Here is a 14,093-nt window from a genome sequence, read left to right on the forward strand (position 1 = left end):
CCCCCCTCTCCCCCCCTCTCTCTCCTCTCTCCCTCCCCCTCTCCCCCCTCTCTCCCCCCTCTCTCTCCTCTCTCTCTCTCTCCTCTCTCTCTCCTCTCTCCCTCCCCCTCTCCCCCTTCCCACCCCCAATGAGGGAGAAAAAAGAGTCTCTATTTCTCCTGCAACACCTCACTCAGGGGCACCAGTCTAGAATCATCCCATCTCCAGAGCCACAAAAATCCAGCACACTAGATTTCCAAGCTGCATCCTTGGGATATCAAAAAGCAATCCATCGTGAGACCCTGAGAGCAGGTCCCATTCCCACAAAGAACTGAAGTCAAAGTGTAACTCCAGGTCAGGGTCTTCAAAATAACCTTGAAATGGGAAAAAAAGAGGTATCAAAGATGGAAATAGAGCTGTTTCCGAAGATGCAATCAAAGGAGTCACCGTTTAGCGCCATCATCACTTTGCTCTGCCCCTCATTATGTGCCGAGTCATGGGCAATCATGGTCTTCTATCTGTCTTTACTCAGCCCGTGGGAAGACCCCCTGTATGCTACTGTTCTTGTTCTTTTCATTATCCATGACCAGAATTGTTCTGGGCAAATTCTTCTACAGAACTGGTTTGCCATTGCCTTCTTCTGGGCAGTTTCTTTACAAGACATTATCAATACTCTTCAGAGATTGTCTGCCTGGCGTCAGTGGTCTCATAACCTGGACCTGTGATCTGCACTGGCTCCCGTGGCTTCACGTGGCCCTGAACAGGAAGGGTGGGGATAAGCAGGTGCTACACCTCGCCCAAGGGTGACCTGCAGGCTCGCGGAGGGAAGGAGCACCTTACACTTCCTTTGGTAGAGACATGTATCCACCCCGACACCCACTGATCTATCTAGGTCTTTTAATATTCAATAGGTTTTAATGAGATTTCACCCCGCCCAGCCCCACGTTCATGTAAACTCAAGCGACTGCAAGCCCAGATCCATCACACATTCCTCTTACAGTAACCTTTTCAGTCCTGGAAACATTCTCATGAATTTCCTCTTCAATGGGGGGGGGGGGGGGGATGTGTGTACGTACACTTGCAAATAACTATTTAAGTTCCACTGTAACGGCCTCCTACTTGTGCCTCCAGACTGGCTGCAAAGCTGTGATGGTCCTTTCCCACTACTGCATCATGGCAAACTACTTCTGGCTGCTGGTGGAGGGCCTGTACTTGCACACCCTGCTGGTCATTACCTTCTCGGAGAGGAGGTACTTCCGCTGGTACATGCTCCTCGGCTGGGGTAGGTATGGACGTCTGTAGACGCTGTAATCCAGTGTCGCTGGATTACACTGGGTCTCCTTTGCATTTTATTTAAAGGCACAGCTCAGTATCTGGCCCATGCTGGCCAGTTACACCCATGTGATTAAGTACCCTACTAACGTGTACACCTTTGGAATGTTGCAGGAAACCGGAGCACCCGGAGATAACCCACACAGTCATGGGGAGAACATGCCATCGCCTTACAGCAATGCAATTGAACCCAAGTCACTGATGCCGAACTAGTGTTTCGCTGTACGCTACGTTTCTCTGCCGCCTTTGTGGATTGTAATTGTCATCAGGATGGCACAGTAGCATGGCGATCAGTATAACACTGTTACTGTGCCATCGGTCACCGACCCAGGTTCAATCCCCGCCGCTGTCTGTAAGGAATTCGTAATTCTCCCAGTGACCGCGTGGATTTCCTCCGGGTCCTCCAGTTTCCTCCCACAGTCCGAAGGCATATGGGTTACTGTTAGTAAGTTGTGGGCATGCTTGCAGACTGCCCTCAGTATAACACTGTGACTCTGGTTATTGAGGCAAATGGTACATTTCATTGTACGTTTCAATGTACATGTGACAAATAAAGCTCATCTAAATTAATCATAAATCTTAATGGGTTTACTGTTACTTTATGTACGAAGATACAGCACTGTGCAAAAATCTCAGACGCATATATAGAGCTGGGGTGCCTAAGACTTTCACACAGTACTGTAGTAATGTTATGTATTGCACTGTACTGTCTCTACAGAAAGAAACAAATTTCATGACGTACGTGAGTGATGATAAACCTGATTCTGATATGGGTCTCTATTGTGGACTGAGAGTGGGAAGGGAGCAGGGAGAGGGAGATCATGCTTGGGGGAAAGGGGAAGGGAATGGGGTGGGAGTGGGAAGCTCCAGAGAGACATTCTGTAACAATCAATAAACCAATTGTTTGGAATCAAATGACCTTGCCTAATGTCTCAGGGCTGGGTGTGCCTGTACCCACACTACTCCCCTGCCTCTGGCACCTCTGCCACTCCTCCCACGGCACTCCACTCTCACCATTCCCAACATCCTTTGCTGCTGCCAGACTTACGAACTCACTCTCCACTCCACATTGACAAATACAGGACAGACTATATACATCCTAGCTGTATATATGTGCCTCAAACTCTTTCACAGTACCGTACGTACTTTGGAAACTTGTACATGCTTTCCAGACAAATTATTCTGTGCATAGTTACGTTGAGGTAGTACAAAAGGAAAAAAATCTGACAGAGTAGAGTTTGGTGAGTGTGGATGCGGGAAGAGTGTGGGACAGATGCAGGGGAAGAGTGCCAGGGCGGGGTGGGGTGTAGTGTGTTTGCAGACACACCCAATGCCTGATACAGCAGCCAAGGTACGTTTGATTCCAAACAATTGGTTTATTGATCGTTACAGAATGTCTCTCTGGTGCTTCCCACTCCCTCCCCTCTCCCCTTCCCCTTTTCCCAACCATGATTCCCCTCTCCCTGCCCCCTTCCCACTCTCAGTCCACAATAGAGACCCATATCAGAGTCAGGTTTATCGTCACTCACACATCATGAAATTTGTTGTTTTGTTTATTTTGCGGCAGCAATACAGTCCAGTTTTGGCAACACTTGGATACTGCCCTTTTGCTGGGCACGTGAGAAGAGAAGGGGTAAGAGGAGGGTGGGGAGAAATTACCAGTATTAGAAATTACCGGACCACCTTCACCTCTCACCTCCCAGCTTCTCACTTCATCACCCCTCCCCACCCACCTACCTTCCTCCTCACCTGGACTCACCTGCTTGTAGTCCTTCCCCTCCCCTACCTTATTCTGGATTCTATTCCAGTCCTGAAGAGTCTGAGCCCAAAACAGCGACTGTTCCCCTTCATAGACGCTGCCTGATCGGCTGAGTTCCTCCAGCATTTTGTGTGCTTGTCATACATTCAGTGGCCAACTTATTAGATACCTCCTAAATCTGAATTGGTGTACTGTTACATTATGTACCAAGATACAACACTGTGCAAAAGTCTCAATAAGGTGACCACCGAGTCTATGTTTTCGGGCTTTTGCTGCTGTAGCCCATCTGGTTCAAAGTTGTGCGTTCAGCACACCACTGTTTTAACGCGTGGTTATTTGAGTTACCTGTCAGCTTGAACCAGTCTGGCCGTTCTCCCCTGACCTCTCACGTTAACAAGGCATTTTCACCCACAGAACTGCTGCTCACTGGATGATTTTTTTTTACACACCATTCTCTGTAAGCTCTGCACACCATTGTGCATGAAAGTCCTAGGAGTTTCTGAGATACTCAGACCACCCCATCTGGCACCAACAATCATTCCACAGTCAAAATCACTTAGATCACCTTTCTTCCCCGTCCTGATGTCTGAACCTCTTGACCATGTCTACATGCTTTTGACTTGCTGCCACGTGATTGGCTGATCAGATATTTGCATTAATGAGCAGGTGTACCTAGTAAAGTGGCCACTGAGTATTTATTCCTGTGATCTAAGGATTGCCAGCATTTATTACCCATCCTTAATTGTACTAGAGGCTGGTGGTGAGAGGCTTCCCTGAACCGCTGCAGTCCCTCTAATAAAAATGTCCCGGCAGTGTGGTTAGAGAAGGAGAACTGCGTTTGAGAGCTTGCTGTCCAGGAAGTTCAGCCTCTTGGCATTTCAAAACAAAGTAGTAAATTGGATTCAACATCAGCTTTACAGAAGAAGTCAGACAGTGGTGGGAGACAGGTGCCTCTCTGACTGGAGGCCTGTGACAAATGACGCTCTGCAGAGATCATTGCTGGGTCCTTGTTGTTTGTCATCTATTACAATGATCTGGATGATAATGTGGTTATCTAGACCAGTAAATTTTCAGGTAACACCAAGAATGGGGATATAGTGAACAGCGAGGAAGACTATTGAAGCTTGCAAATGGATTTGGATCAGCTGGGAAAATGGCGGATGGAATTTAATGCAGACAAGTGTGATGTGGTGCCCTTTGGGAGGACAAACCAGGATAGGAGCAGTAGGGCACTGAGGAGTTATAGAGCAGAGGGATCTGGTAATGCATTAATTCCTTCAAAGCAGTATCACAGGGAGATAGGGTCATAAAGAGGTCAAAATTGGCCCTCATAAACCAAAATACTGGAGATGGGATGCTATGTAGAAGTTGTATAGGACATTGATGAGATCTAATTTGGAGTTTTATGTGTGGTTTTGGGCACCTACTTACAGGAAACAAATGAATGAGATTGAAAGAGTGCAGACAAAATTTACAATGATGTTGCCAGAACGTGAGGACCTGAGTTGTAGGGAAAGGTTGAACAGATTAGGACTTTATTCCCTAGAGCATAAGAGATTTGATAGAGGTATATAAAATTATGAGGGGTGTAGGTAGGGTAAATGAAGCACACGTTTTCCACTGAGGTTGGGTGTGACTAGAACTGGAGGTCATGGATTAAGGGTGAGAAGTGAAATATTTCAGGGGAACTTGAGGAGGAACATCTTCACTCGGAGGACGGTGAGAGTGTGGAACGAGCTGCCAGTGGAAGCGATGGATATGGGTTCAATTCCAACATTTAAGGAAAGTTTGGATAAGTACATGGATGAGAGTGGTATGAAGGACTATGGTCCAGCTGTGGGTCATTGGGACTATGCAGAATAACAGTTCAGCAGAGACTAGATGGGCCAAAGGTCTGTTTCTGTGCTGTAGTGTCCTGTGACACTCTATACATTTAGGAGATGCTGCTGGAGTAGACTGGGTAACTATGCAGTGTATTTTGTAGATGGGGTGTGTAACAACAGCGTATGCTGTTGTGGGGTGGAGGAAGGGTGGGGGTGCAGTGGAATGTATATTTTGGGTATAGATTGGGAATTGTATATGGTGACTGCTTTATCCTGAGTGATATTTACTGTATTCGTTGGCAGGGTTACCATTGCTGTTTGTCATCGCTTGGTCCCTCAGTAAATACTACCTTGGAGATGATGGGTAAGTTTGCGTTACCCAACAGCCCTGAGTGTGGGTGTAGAATATCTGACTGATAGTGTCACAGCCTGGTACGGAAGCACCAATGCCCAGGAGTGGAAAAGCCTACAGAAAGAGATGGATACAGCCCGGTCCATCAGAGGCAAAGCCCACCCCACCACTGAGCACACTTGCAAGGAGCGCTGCCACTCATCATCAAGGACCCCACCATCTAGGCCAGGCTCTCGTCTCACTGCTGCCATCGGGCAGGAGGTACGGAAGCCTTGGGTCCCACAGCACCAGGTTCAGGAACACTTATTACCCCTCAACCCCCAGGCTCCTAAACTGGTCTACATAACTTCACTTACCCACAACTCTGATCTGATTCCACAACCTACAGACTCACTTTCAAGGACTCTTTACGACTTGCTTTCAGGATTATTGTTATTTTTTTTATTTGCACACAGGTGGTTTGCCAGTCTTTGTATAGTTTTTCGTTAACGAGCATGGTAGTGTAGCGGTTAGCGTGACGCTATTGTAGTTTGTGCGACACTATTGTGGTTAACGTGACACTATTACAGTTCAGGCATCAGATCTCGAAGATCAATTCCTGGCATCATCTGTAAAGAGACTCTGTATGTCCTCCCTGTGGAATGTGTGAGCTTTCTCCGGCTCCTCCGGGTTCCCCCCACAGTCCAAAGACGTACCAGGTCGGTTAATTGGTGATTGTAATTTGGTTATGGTTAAATCAGGGTTATCCAGGAGTGCTGGGCAGTGCGGCTCGAAAAGCTGGAACAGCCCATTGCGCGCTGTATCTCCAAGTAAATCATCTATAAATAAAATTCTACTGCATGTTTTCCTGTAAATGCCTGCAAGAAAATAAATCTTAAGCTAGTGTATGCTAACATATAGAAATGTACAAAAGCCCCAAGGCACATGTAAAAAAAACCTGTAAAGCGAAGGTGCTTTCAAAAGTAATGAAATGTTTCTAAATATCAAAAAGTTAACTATAAGGAGCAGTAAGCAGTAAAAAAGTAAATAAAGTCCGTATTTGGTGAGACCACCCCTTGCCGTTAAAACTGCATCAGTTCTCTTAGGTACATGGTCATGCAGTTTCAAAAGAAAATCGGCTGGTGGATTGTTCCAAGCATTGTGAAGAACTTGCCACAGTTCTTCTGCAGACTCTGGCTGTCTTGCTTGCTTCTGTCTCTCCAGGTAATCCCAGACAGCCTTGATGATACTGAGATCAGGGCTCTATGGCGGCTATCCCATCTGAAACCATATAAAAAATCTAGGGTGCTTAAGACTTATGCACGGTACTTTGATAAGTTTACTTTGAACTCTGAGGGAGGGTGAGGGAATGTGGGACTGCCTCCAGGCTGAACAAGAAGGAATGATGAGTCTGAGAGGAAGTTCTCAAGGATTATGAACACCTGCAAGGACCCCCCCCCCCACACTTCCTTTCCATAAACCTATCCAAGTGCCTTTTAAATGTCTTAACTGTTCCTGCCTCGACCACTTCCTCTGACTGTTCATTCCATGTCCTGACCACTCGGTGTGAAAAAGCAACACCTAAGGTTCTTCCTCAATCTTTCCCCTCTCACCTATCCCCTCTGGTTTCGGCCTCTCCTATCCTGGTAGAGTAGAGCTAATAGGACTTGATGTTTCAGTCCCTATGATAAGTCAGCACTCTCGATGTTGCCAGTGGGCTTGGGGTGGTGACGAGGAGGGTAGTTACCTCATCAGGGTCATCAGGTGGGCACCCTCCTTTGACGTTTTGTTGATAAGCCCACGACGTCTCCAGAGAGCGCAACAGTGCTCTCTGGCGTCCCAGATACACCCCCCTCAGTTCCATATCCTCCTGTCTTTATCTTGCAGTCCAGTTGTTGTCTCTCCTTTTAATCCAAATCCAATTACTGCTTTCTTCTGCTGCATTTGACAAGGACTTGATTGCTTGTTGGAGTAAATAACCCCTCACCCCCACCTTCTTCAATAGACTTGTCGTAGATATAGCCATGAATCCGCTGCATCCCACTGCATCCCACAGGGAAAATCTTGGTCATCCAGCCATTCTGAGCAGCTTCAGTTGCCAGTTCAGAGTACTTGGTCTTTTTCCTCTCATAAGCTTCTTCAACACCATCTTCCCATGGTACTGTCAATTCCACCACATATGCCAGCTTGGCTGTTGTGGACCACAGGACATGTCCGGCTGGAGTGTTGTAGCCGCAATGTCTGGAGGGAAACACAAGCTTTTTTTCCAAGTCCACGTCCAGTTTCCAATCCTGAGCAACCTGCAGAATGCTTACCTCTTTTGATGTTGTATGGTGCTCTGGAGTTTGGCCCGCTGGTACAAATCGTGTAATGTGAGCATTTCTTGTCGATGTTTGTGGGAGAACATTTGTGATGATTCGCCTCTGGTCCAAAATTGATGCCAGCTTCTGAGAACTTGGTTATGATGCCAAGTATACCACCCCGGCTGAGGCTCATGGTGCATCCTGTTAAAATGTGCCTTAATGATCCAGGTGCTTGACAAAGAGAGCAAGTGGTGTCTTCTCTCCACCACTGGTTCAGGTTCTGGGGTGTGGGGGGGAAGGTCATAAGTGGCTCTGATGACAAAACTTAGCCGAGATTCCTCCATCTCCCAGATGTCACGCCAGCTGAGTTTTCTCTTTCCCAGGCTCTTCCAATTAGTCCATTGGCCCTGCTTGTCCATTGAAACAGCTCTGGTGTGTCACTCTGCCTCCTCCTGTCTCCTCATCTCCTCCACCACAAGCTGTCTCTTCTGCACTGATGTTGCCTTGTGCCATTGAGGAGCCTTTGGGATGAGCTCGAGACTGGCTCTCCCATGTTGGACTTGGCCAACCACATCCCTGAAGTGAAGAGCAGACCTAGCACTCTGAATGGCTTCAGATGGGGTCCACTTCTTCCCCATTGTCACATGGGGGGGGCCGCTGTTCAAATAACAGTAACTTCAGATTCAGTGAGGGTAATGACCAACCTTGCTTTGGTGCATTTGTATTCTTCCACAAGGCTTGTAATTGGTAATTCCAATTTGCCGTTCCCGTACAGTCCAACAAGACTTAAGCATCGTAGAAGTCCAAGCCACTGTTTCACATGTGTGCTGATCACTCTTTCCAGCTTTTCCACCTTGTTGATGGGGATTTCATACATTGTTAAAGGCCACACGAGTCTTGGGAGTATGCCGAACTGGAAGCACCACAGCTTGAGTTTTCCTGACAGCAAGGTCTTGTTGATGAGAGCTATGTACGTGATGGTATCCTTTTCGAGTTGTTTAAACTGCTCTGTGTCCTTGAGCTTAGCATCATACCATCGACCCAAGCTCTTCACTGGCGTTTCTGAAACAGCTGGGACAGGTGTTCCATGACCTTTGACAATGGAGATGCTTCTGCACTTGCTGGGCTTGATCTTCATCCTCGCCCATGTGATGTTTTGATGAAGCTTTTTCAGAAGTCTCTTGGTGCAGAGGACAGTTGTCATCAGTATTGTTATATCGTCCATATAGGCTCATATCAGTGGTAACCGCTGACCAAACTGTAGCCGTTTTCCTCCCACAACCCATTTTGAGGCTCTGATAATGAGCTCCATTGCCATAGTGAAGTCCAATGGGGAGATGGTGCACCCCGCCATGATGCCTACTTCCAGTGGTTGCCGAGCTGTGGTGAAGTCTGATGTTGTGAGACAAACTTGCAGATCCTGGAAGTAGTGTTTTACCAGATTTGTTATTGTTGCAGGCACCTGAAAGAATTCAAAAGTAATCCACAGTAGGGAATGAGGAACCGATCCATCGGCGTTGGCCAGGTCGAGGAACAAGACATGCAGATCCTTTCCTTCTTTCTTAGCTGTCTGGATCTGATGCCATATGACACTGATATGGTCTTTTTCAATCTTTTTATTATTGTTATTAATATCAACAAAATACAATTGATACATAGATAATGGGATTACAAACATACACATTTCAACTGCACATGAAAGAATACATAAGCAATGATTACAGTATAAATGAGTATTCCCAAATCATGAGTGATACAATATATAAATAAACAAGGCAAATCTAGGTATATCATAATAAGTAATTTAAAAAAAAACAGAAAAAAGAAAAAAAATATATATGCAAAAAAAACTAATCTAATAATCTAATAGCTAATAAGGAGAAAAAAAAGGAAAAAAGAAAAAAAAGAAAAACTGAAAAAAGAAAAAAAAAGGCTGTTTATAATGTCTCACAAAAATACAGACTCATCAGTGTCGTCAACTCCGATCCTCTCAACATATATAAAATCGAAACTGGAAAATCAAATAGGCTTGAAACAGGGTCATATTACATCATATGAAAATATTGAATAAATGGTCTCCATATCTTTTCAAATTTAATAGAAGTATCAAATACACCACTTCTAATTTTTTCTAAATTTAAACATCACATAGTTTGAGAAAACCAATGAAATACAGTGGGAGGATTAATTTCCTTCCAGTTCAACAAAATAGATCTTCTAGCCATTAGTGTAAGAAACGCAATCATTCGACAGGCGGAAGAAGATAAATGAAGTGAGTCCATCATTGGTAAACCAAAAATTGCAGTATTAGGATGTGGTTGTAAATCAATGTTCAATACCGCAGAAATAATATCAAAAATATCTTTCCAATATTTTTTCAAAAGCGGACACGACCAAAACATATGAGTTAAAGACGCTATTTCAGATTGACATCTATCACAAATAGGATTTATATAGGAATAAAAATGAGGCCATTTATCCTTGGACATATGGGCTCTATGTACGACCTTAAACTGTATTAGTGAATGTTTGGCACATATAGATGATGTATTAACTAATTGAAGAATTCTATCCCAATTCTCAATAGGAATAATAAGGTTAAGCTCTCTTTCCCAATCATTTGTTGTCTTATAAAGGGGCTCTGAACGTATCTTCATAATTATATTATAAAGTTTTGATATAAGCCCTTTTTGAAAGGGGTTTAATTCAAATAAACTCTCCAAAATACCTGAAGACACAAAATTTGGAAAAGTAGGAAGTACAGTATTTAAAAAATTCCTAATCTGTAAGTATCTAAAAAAATAAAATCTTGGCAAATTATATTTGTTAGATAATTGCTCAAAAGACATAAAACAATTATCCAAAAATAAATCAGAAAATCGTAGTAATCCCTTAGTCTTCCAAGCCAAATAAGCTTGGTCTATAATTGAAGGGTGGAAAAAACAATTGGATACAATAGGAATATTTAAAACAAACTGAGTCAACCCAAAAAATTTCCAAAATTGAAACCATATACGTAAAATATGTTTAACTATTGGGTTGACAATTCGTTTTGGCAATTTAGAAAGAGCAAAAGGGAGAGAAGTCCCCAAAGTAAAACCCAGTGTAAAACCTGGTACCGATTTAATTTCCAGGCTCACCCAATGAGGGCTAAAAGATCCATCCCAATCTTTCAACCAACATATCAAATATCTAATATTAACTGCCCAATAATAAAATCTGAAATTAGGCAATGCTAGTCCACCTTCCTTCTTTGCCTTCTGTAAGTATATTTTACCTAACCTGGGATTTTTATTCTGCCATATATATGAGGAAATTTTTGAATCAACATTAGTAAAAAAAGATTTCGGAATAAAAATTGGTACCGCTTGAAATATATATAAAAACTTAGGTAAAATAACCATCTTGATAGCATTAATCCTACCTATCAGAGATAAAGATAATGGTGACCACTTACTAAACAAGCATTTAATCTGATCAATTAAGGGTACAAAATCAACCTTAAATAAGTCTTTATGGTTTTTTGTAATTTTAATCCTTAAGTAAATAAAAGAGTCATTAACTAATTTAAAAGGTAAATTTCCATAGATTGGGACCTGTCTATTTAAAGGAAACAATTCACTCTTATTAAGATTTAATTTATACCCAGAAAAGTCACTAAATTGAGCCAACAATGATAAAACTACAGGAATAGATTTCTCAGGATTAGAAATAAATAATAATAAATCATCTGCATACAAAGATAACTTATGAGTATCTGTCCCACGATTAATACCAAGAATATCCTGTGATTCTCTGATAGCAATTGCCAAGGGTTCTAAAGCAATATCAAATAATAGTGGGCTAAGAGGACAGCCTTGTCTAGTGCCCCGAAATAAATGAAAAAAGGGAGATCTTTGATTATTAGTAAACACCGAGGCTACTGGAGTATGATAAATCAGTTTAATCCAGGAAATAAATGTCGGACTAAAATTAAACTTTTCCAACACATTAAATAAGTAATGCCATTCAACTCTGTCAAATGCTTTCTCCGCATCTAATGAAATAACACATTCTGAAATATTATGTGAAGGAGTATACACAATATTCAATAACCTCCTAACATTAAAAAAAGAATAACGGTTTTTAATAAAACCGGTTTGATCTTCTGAAATAATTTGGGGTAATACCTTCTCCAACCTGGATGCAAGTAACTTGGAAAAAATCTTGGAATCTACATTCAATAAGGTATTGGTCTATAGGATGTGCAATCAGTAGGGTCTTTATCTTTCTTCAATATTAAAGAAATGGAAGCTCTATAAAAAGATTGTGGCAAATTGCCCAATCTAATTGCTTCTTCAAAAACCTTATATAACCAAGGAGAGAGAGTAGCGGAAAAACATTTTAAAAATTCTGCTGTATACCCATCCGGACCAGGTGCTTTCCTTGAATTCATGGAGGAAATAACCCCTTTGATTTCTGCATCAGTCATAGGAGTTTCCAATAATGAAAGATCATCTGGTGATAATTTTGGGACACTGATATGTTCAAGGCATCCCAAGAAGCCTGCTATGCCAGTCTTTTGGATTGATGTGTCAATGAAATGGTTTTGTTTCAGATGCTTTGTAAGTCTTTGCACCAACACACTGAAAAAGATCTTGCCTTCTATGTTCAGAAGGTTTATTTCATGAAACTGTTCGATGGTGGACAAATTCTTTTCTTTTGGGAACAGACTCTTCTCCAGGCTTTGGGGATCACTTGCTTTTCCCACGCAACCCTGGTTTCTCCAGAGAAATTTCGGAACATCCGGGGTGTTCTTATAGACACAATACAGAACACTGATAGGGCCTGGCGCTGATGCCGATCCTGCCTTCTTCACTGCCTCTTTCACCTCACTCAGCTTGGGAGGGCTGATGTTAAATTGATGTTGTGAGGGTGAGATTGGTGGAATGTCAGCTGGGACAAGTATCAGTTCATCTCTTAGCTCATCAGTGTGGATGGTTCTGAGATGTCTTTCAACTTCTTTTGATACTTTCAAGGATCCACTTTTCTCTTTTGTGAAAATGCCTTTCACATATTTAAAGGGGTCTTTGTAGAAGTCTGTTCTTGCTCTTTCCTTTTTGCGATGTTTCCTTAAATTCTCTGATCTGTGCAGCTTCGAGAGCCTCTGCTTTAGGTCCTCTTGAAGGAGGTTGATACCCTCCCTTTCTTCTGCTGTTGCTTTTTTTCCAGGACTTCCTCAGGCCTCTTCTTTCTTTAACAAGTTGTTGGATTTCCTAGAGGCGACGGGATTTGGGGGGAGGAGGCATATCTTCCCTGCTGACTTGTTCCTTCACTCCAAATTTCTCCTTTCCGTAGCTGTAGATCAGGTTGCCCATCTTCTCCAACTTCGTTTCTGCTGATCCCTTGATGCCACTTAAGATCAGGCTCACAACTGCGTTGATGGTTTCCCACCCCTTGCTGTTAGACTTTGGCCATTTCACCAATGACTTATGTCCTTGCATGTTCTCCACTTTACGATGTAGCTGGCTGTGTCTTAGACTGCTGCTTGTGCCTGAAACTTCTTCCACATCCCGTAGAGCTCTGATACCCTGCGGACTATTGGTTTTTTCCTTCCGCTGAATTTCATCCGACTGATTTGACCTTCCTCTTAACAGAATCTGGTCAATGCGGGGCCCTGAGTTGGAGATTTTCAACCATTTCTTCCGTCCTTGATGAACTTTAAGACCACGAATTGATGTTACTTTAGTCCAGCCACACCCACAGGTCTGAAGAACATGTCCAGCTGCTGGTTTCTCAAGAGTATTGCCACTTCCTTGATTCATTGTGTCCATGCCAAGGTTCGTTACCGGGAGGTCAGTCAGAGAGTCTTCTTTCTCCCCCGCTCTCACAGACTCTGGGGGTATACTACTCTTTAAACTTTAAACCAAGTGAGGGTGGCTCTTGTGCCCTGACAAGGTGACAGAGCCTGTTGTTATGGGTAGCTAGCCCATAACAGCCCCATCTCTCCAGCTGTCATACAGTCTTTCCTTTGTTGTCAGCTGCACTTTCACAGCAGTCACTGGTTTTCTCCCAGAAGATCAATAGAGCTAATAGGACTTGATGTTTCAATCCCTGAGACAAGTCAGCACTCTCCATGTTGCCAGTGGGCTTGGGGTGGTGACGAGGAGGGTAGGAGCTTCATTAGGGTCATCAGGTGGGCACCCTCCTTCTTTGATGTTTCATTGATAAGCCTACGACGTCTCCAGAGGGCTCAACATTTCTACCTGGCGTCCCAGATACACCCCCCCCCCCCCAGTTCCATACCCTCCTGTCTTCATCTTGCAGCCCAGTTGTTGTCTTTCCTTTTAATCCAAATTTAATTACTGGATTAAATTTAATCCAGTAAATTACTGCTTCCTTCTGCTTGTTGGAGTAAATAACCCCTCATCCCCATCTTCTTCAATAGACTGGTCAAAGATGTAGCCACGAATCCCCTGCATCCCACTCCTACAGGGAAAATCTTGGTCTTCCAGCCGTTCTGGGCAGCTTCAGTTGCCGGTTCAGAGTATTTGGTCTTTTCCCCATGGTACTTTCCCCATTGACTA

The 14,093-nt window shown here is 43.6% G+C and overlaps 1 protein-coding gene across 1 annotated transcript in view; it reads left to right on the plus strand.

Moving 5' to 3' along the window:
* The window catches only part of LOC132394989 (vasoactive intestinal polypeptide receptor-like), a 95,666-nt gene that overhangs the window by 58,696 nt on the left and 22,877 nt on the right, over positions 1–14,093 (plus strand). The window contains exons 10-11 of the mRNA XM_059971322.1: positions 1,111–1,261; positions 5,197–5,257. Of these exons, the coding sequence (XP_059827305.1) occupies positions 1,111–1,261; positions 5,197–5,257 (212 nt within the window). The remainder of the gene's footprint in view (positions 1–1,110; positions 1,262–5,196; positions 5,258–14,093) is intronic.

The sequence above is a fragment of the Hypanus sabinus genome, chromosome 6, assembly GCF_030144855.1.
Source record: "Hypanus sabinus isolate sHypSab1 chromosome 6, sHypSab1.hap1, whole genome shotgun sequence".
NCBI classification, from domain to species: Eukaryota; Metazoa; Chordata; class Chondrichthyes; order Myliobatiformes; family Dasyatidae; genus Hypanus; species Hypanus sabinus.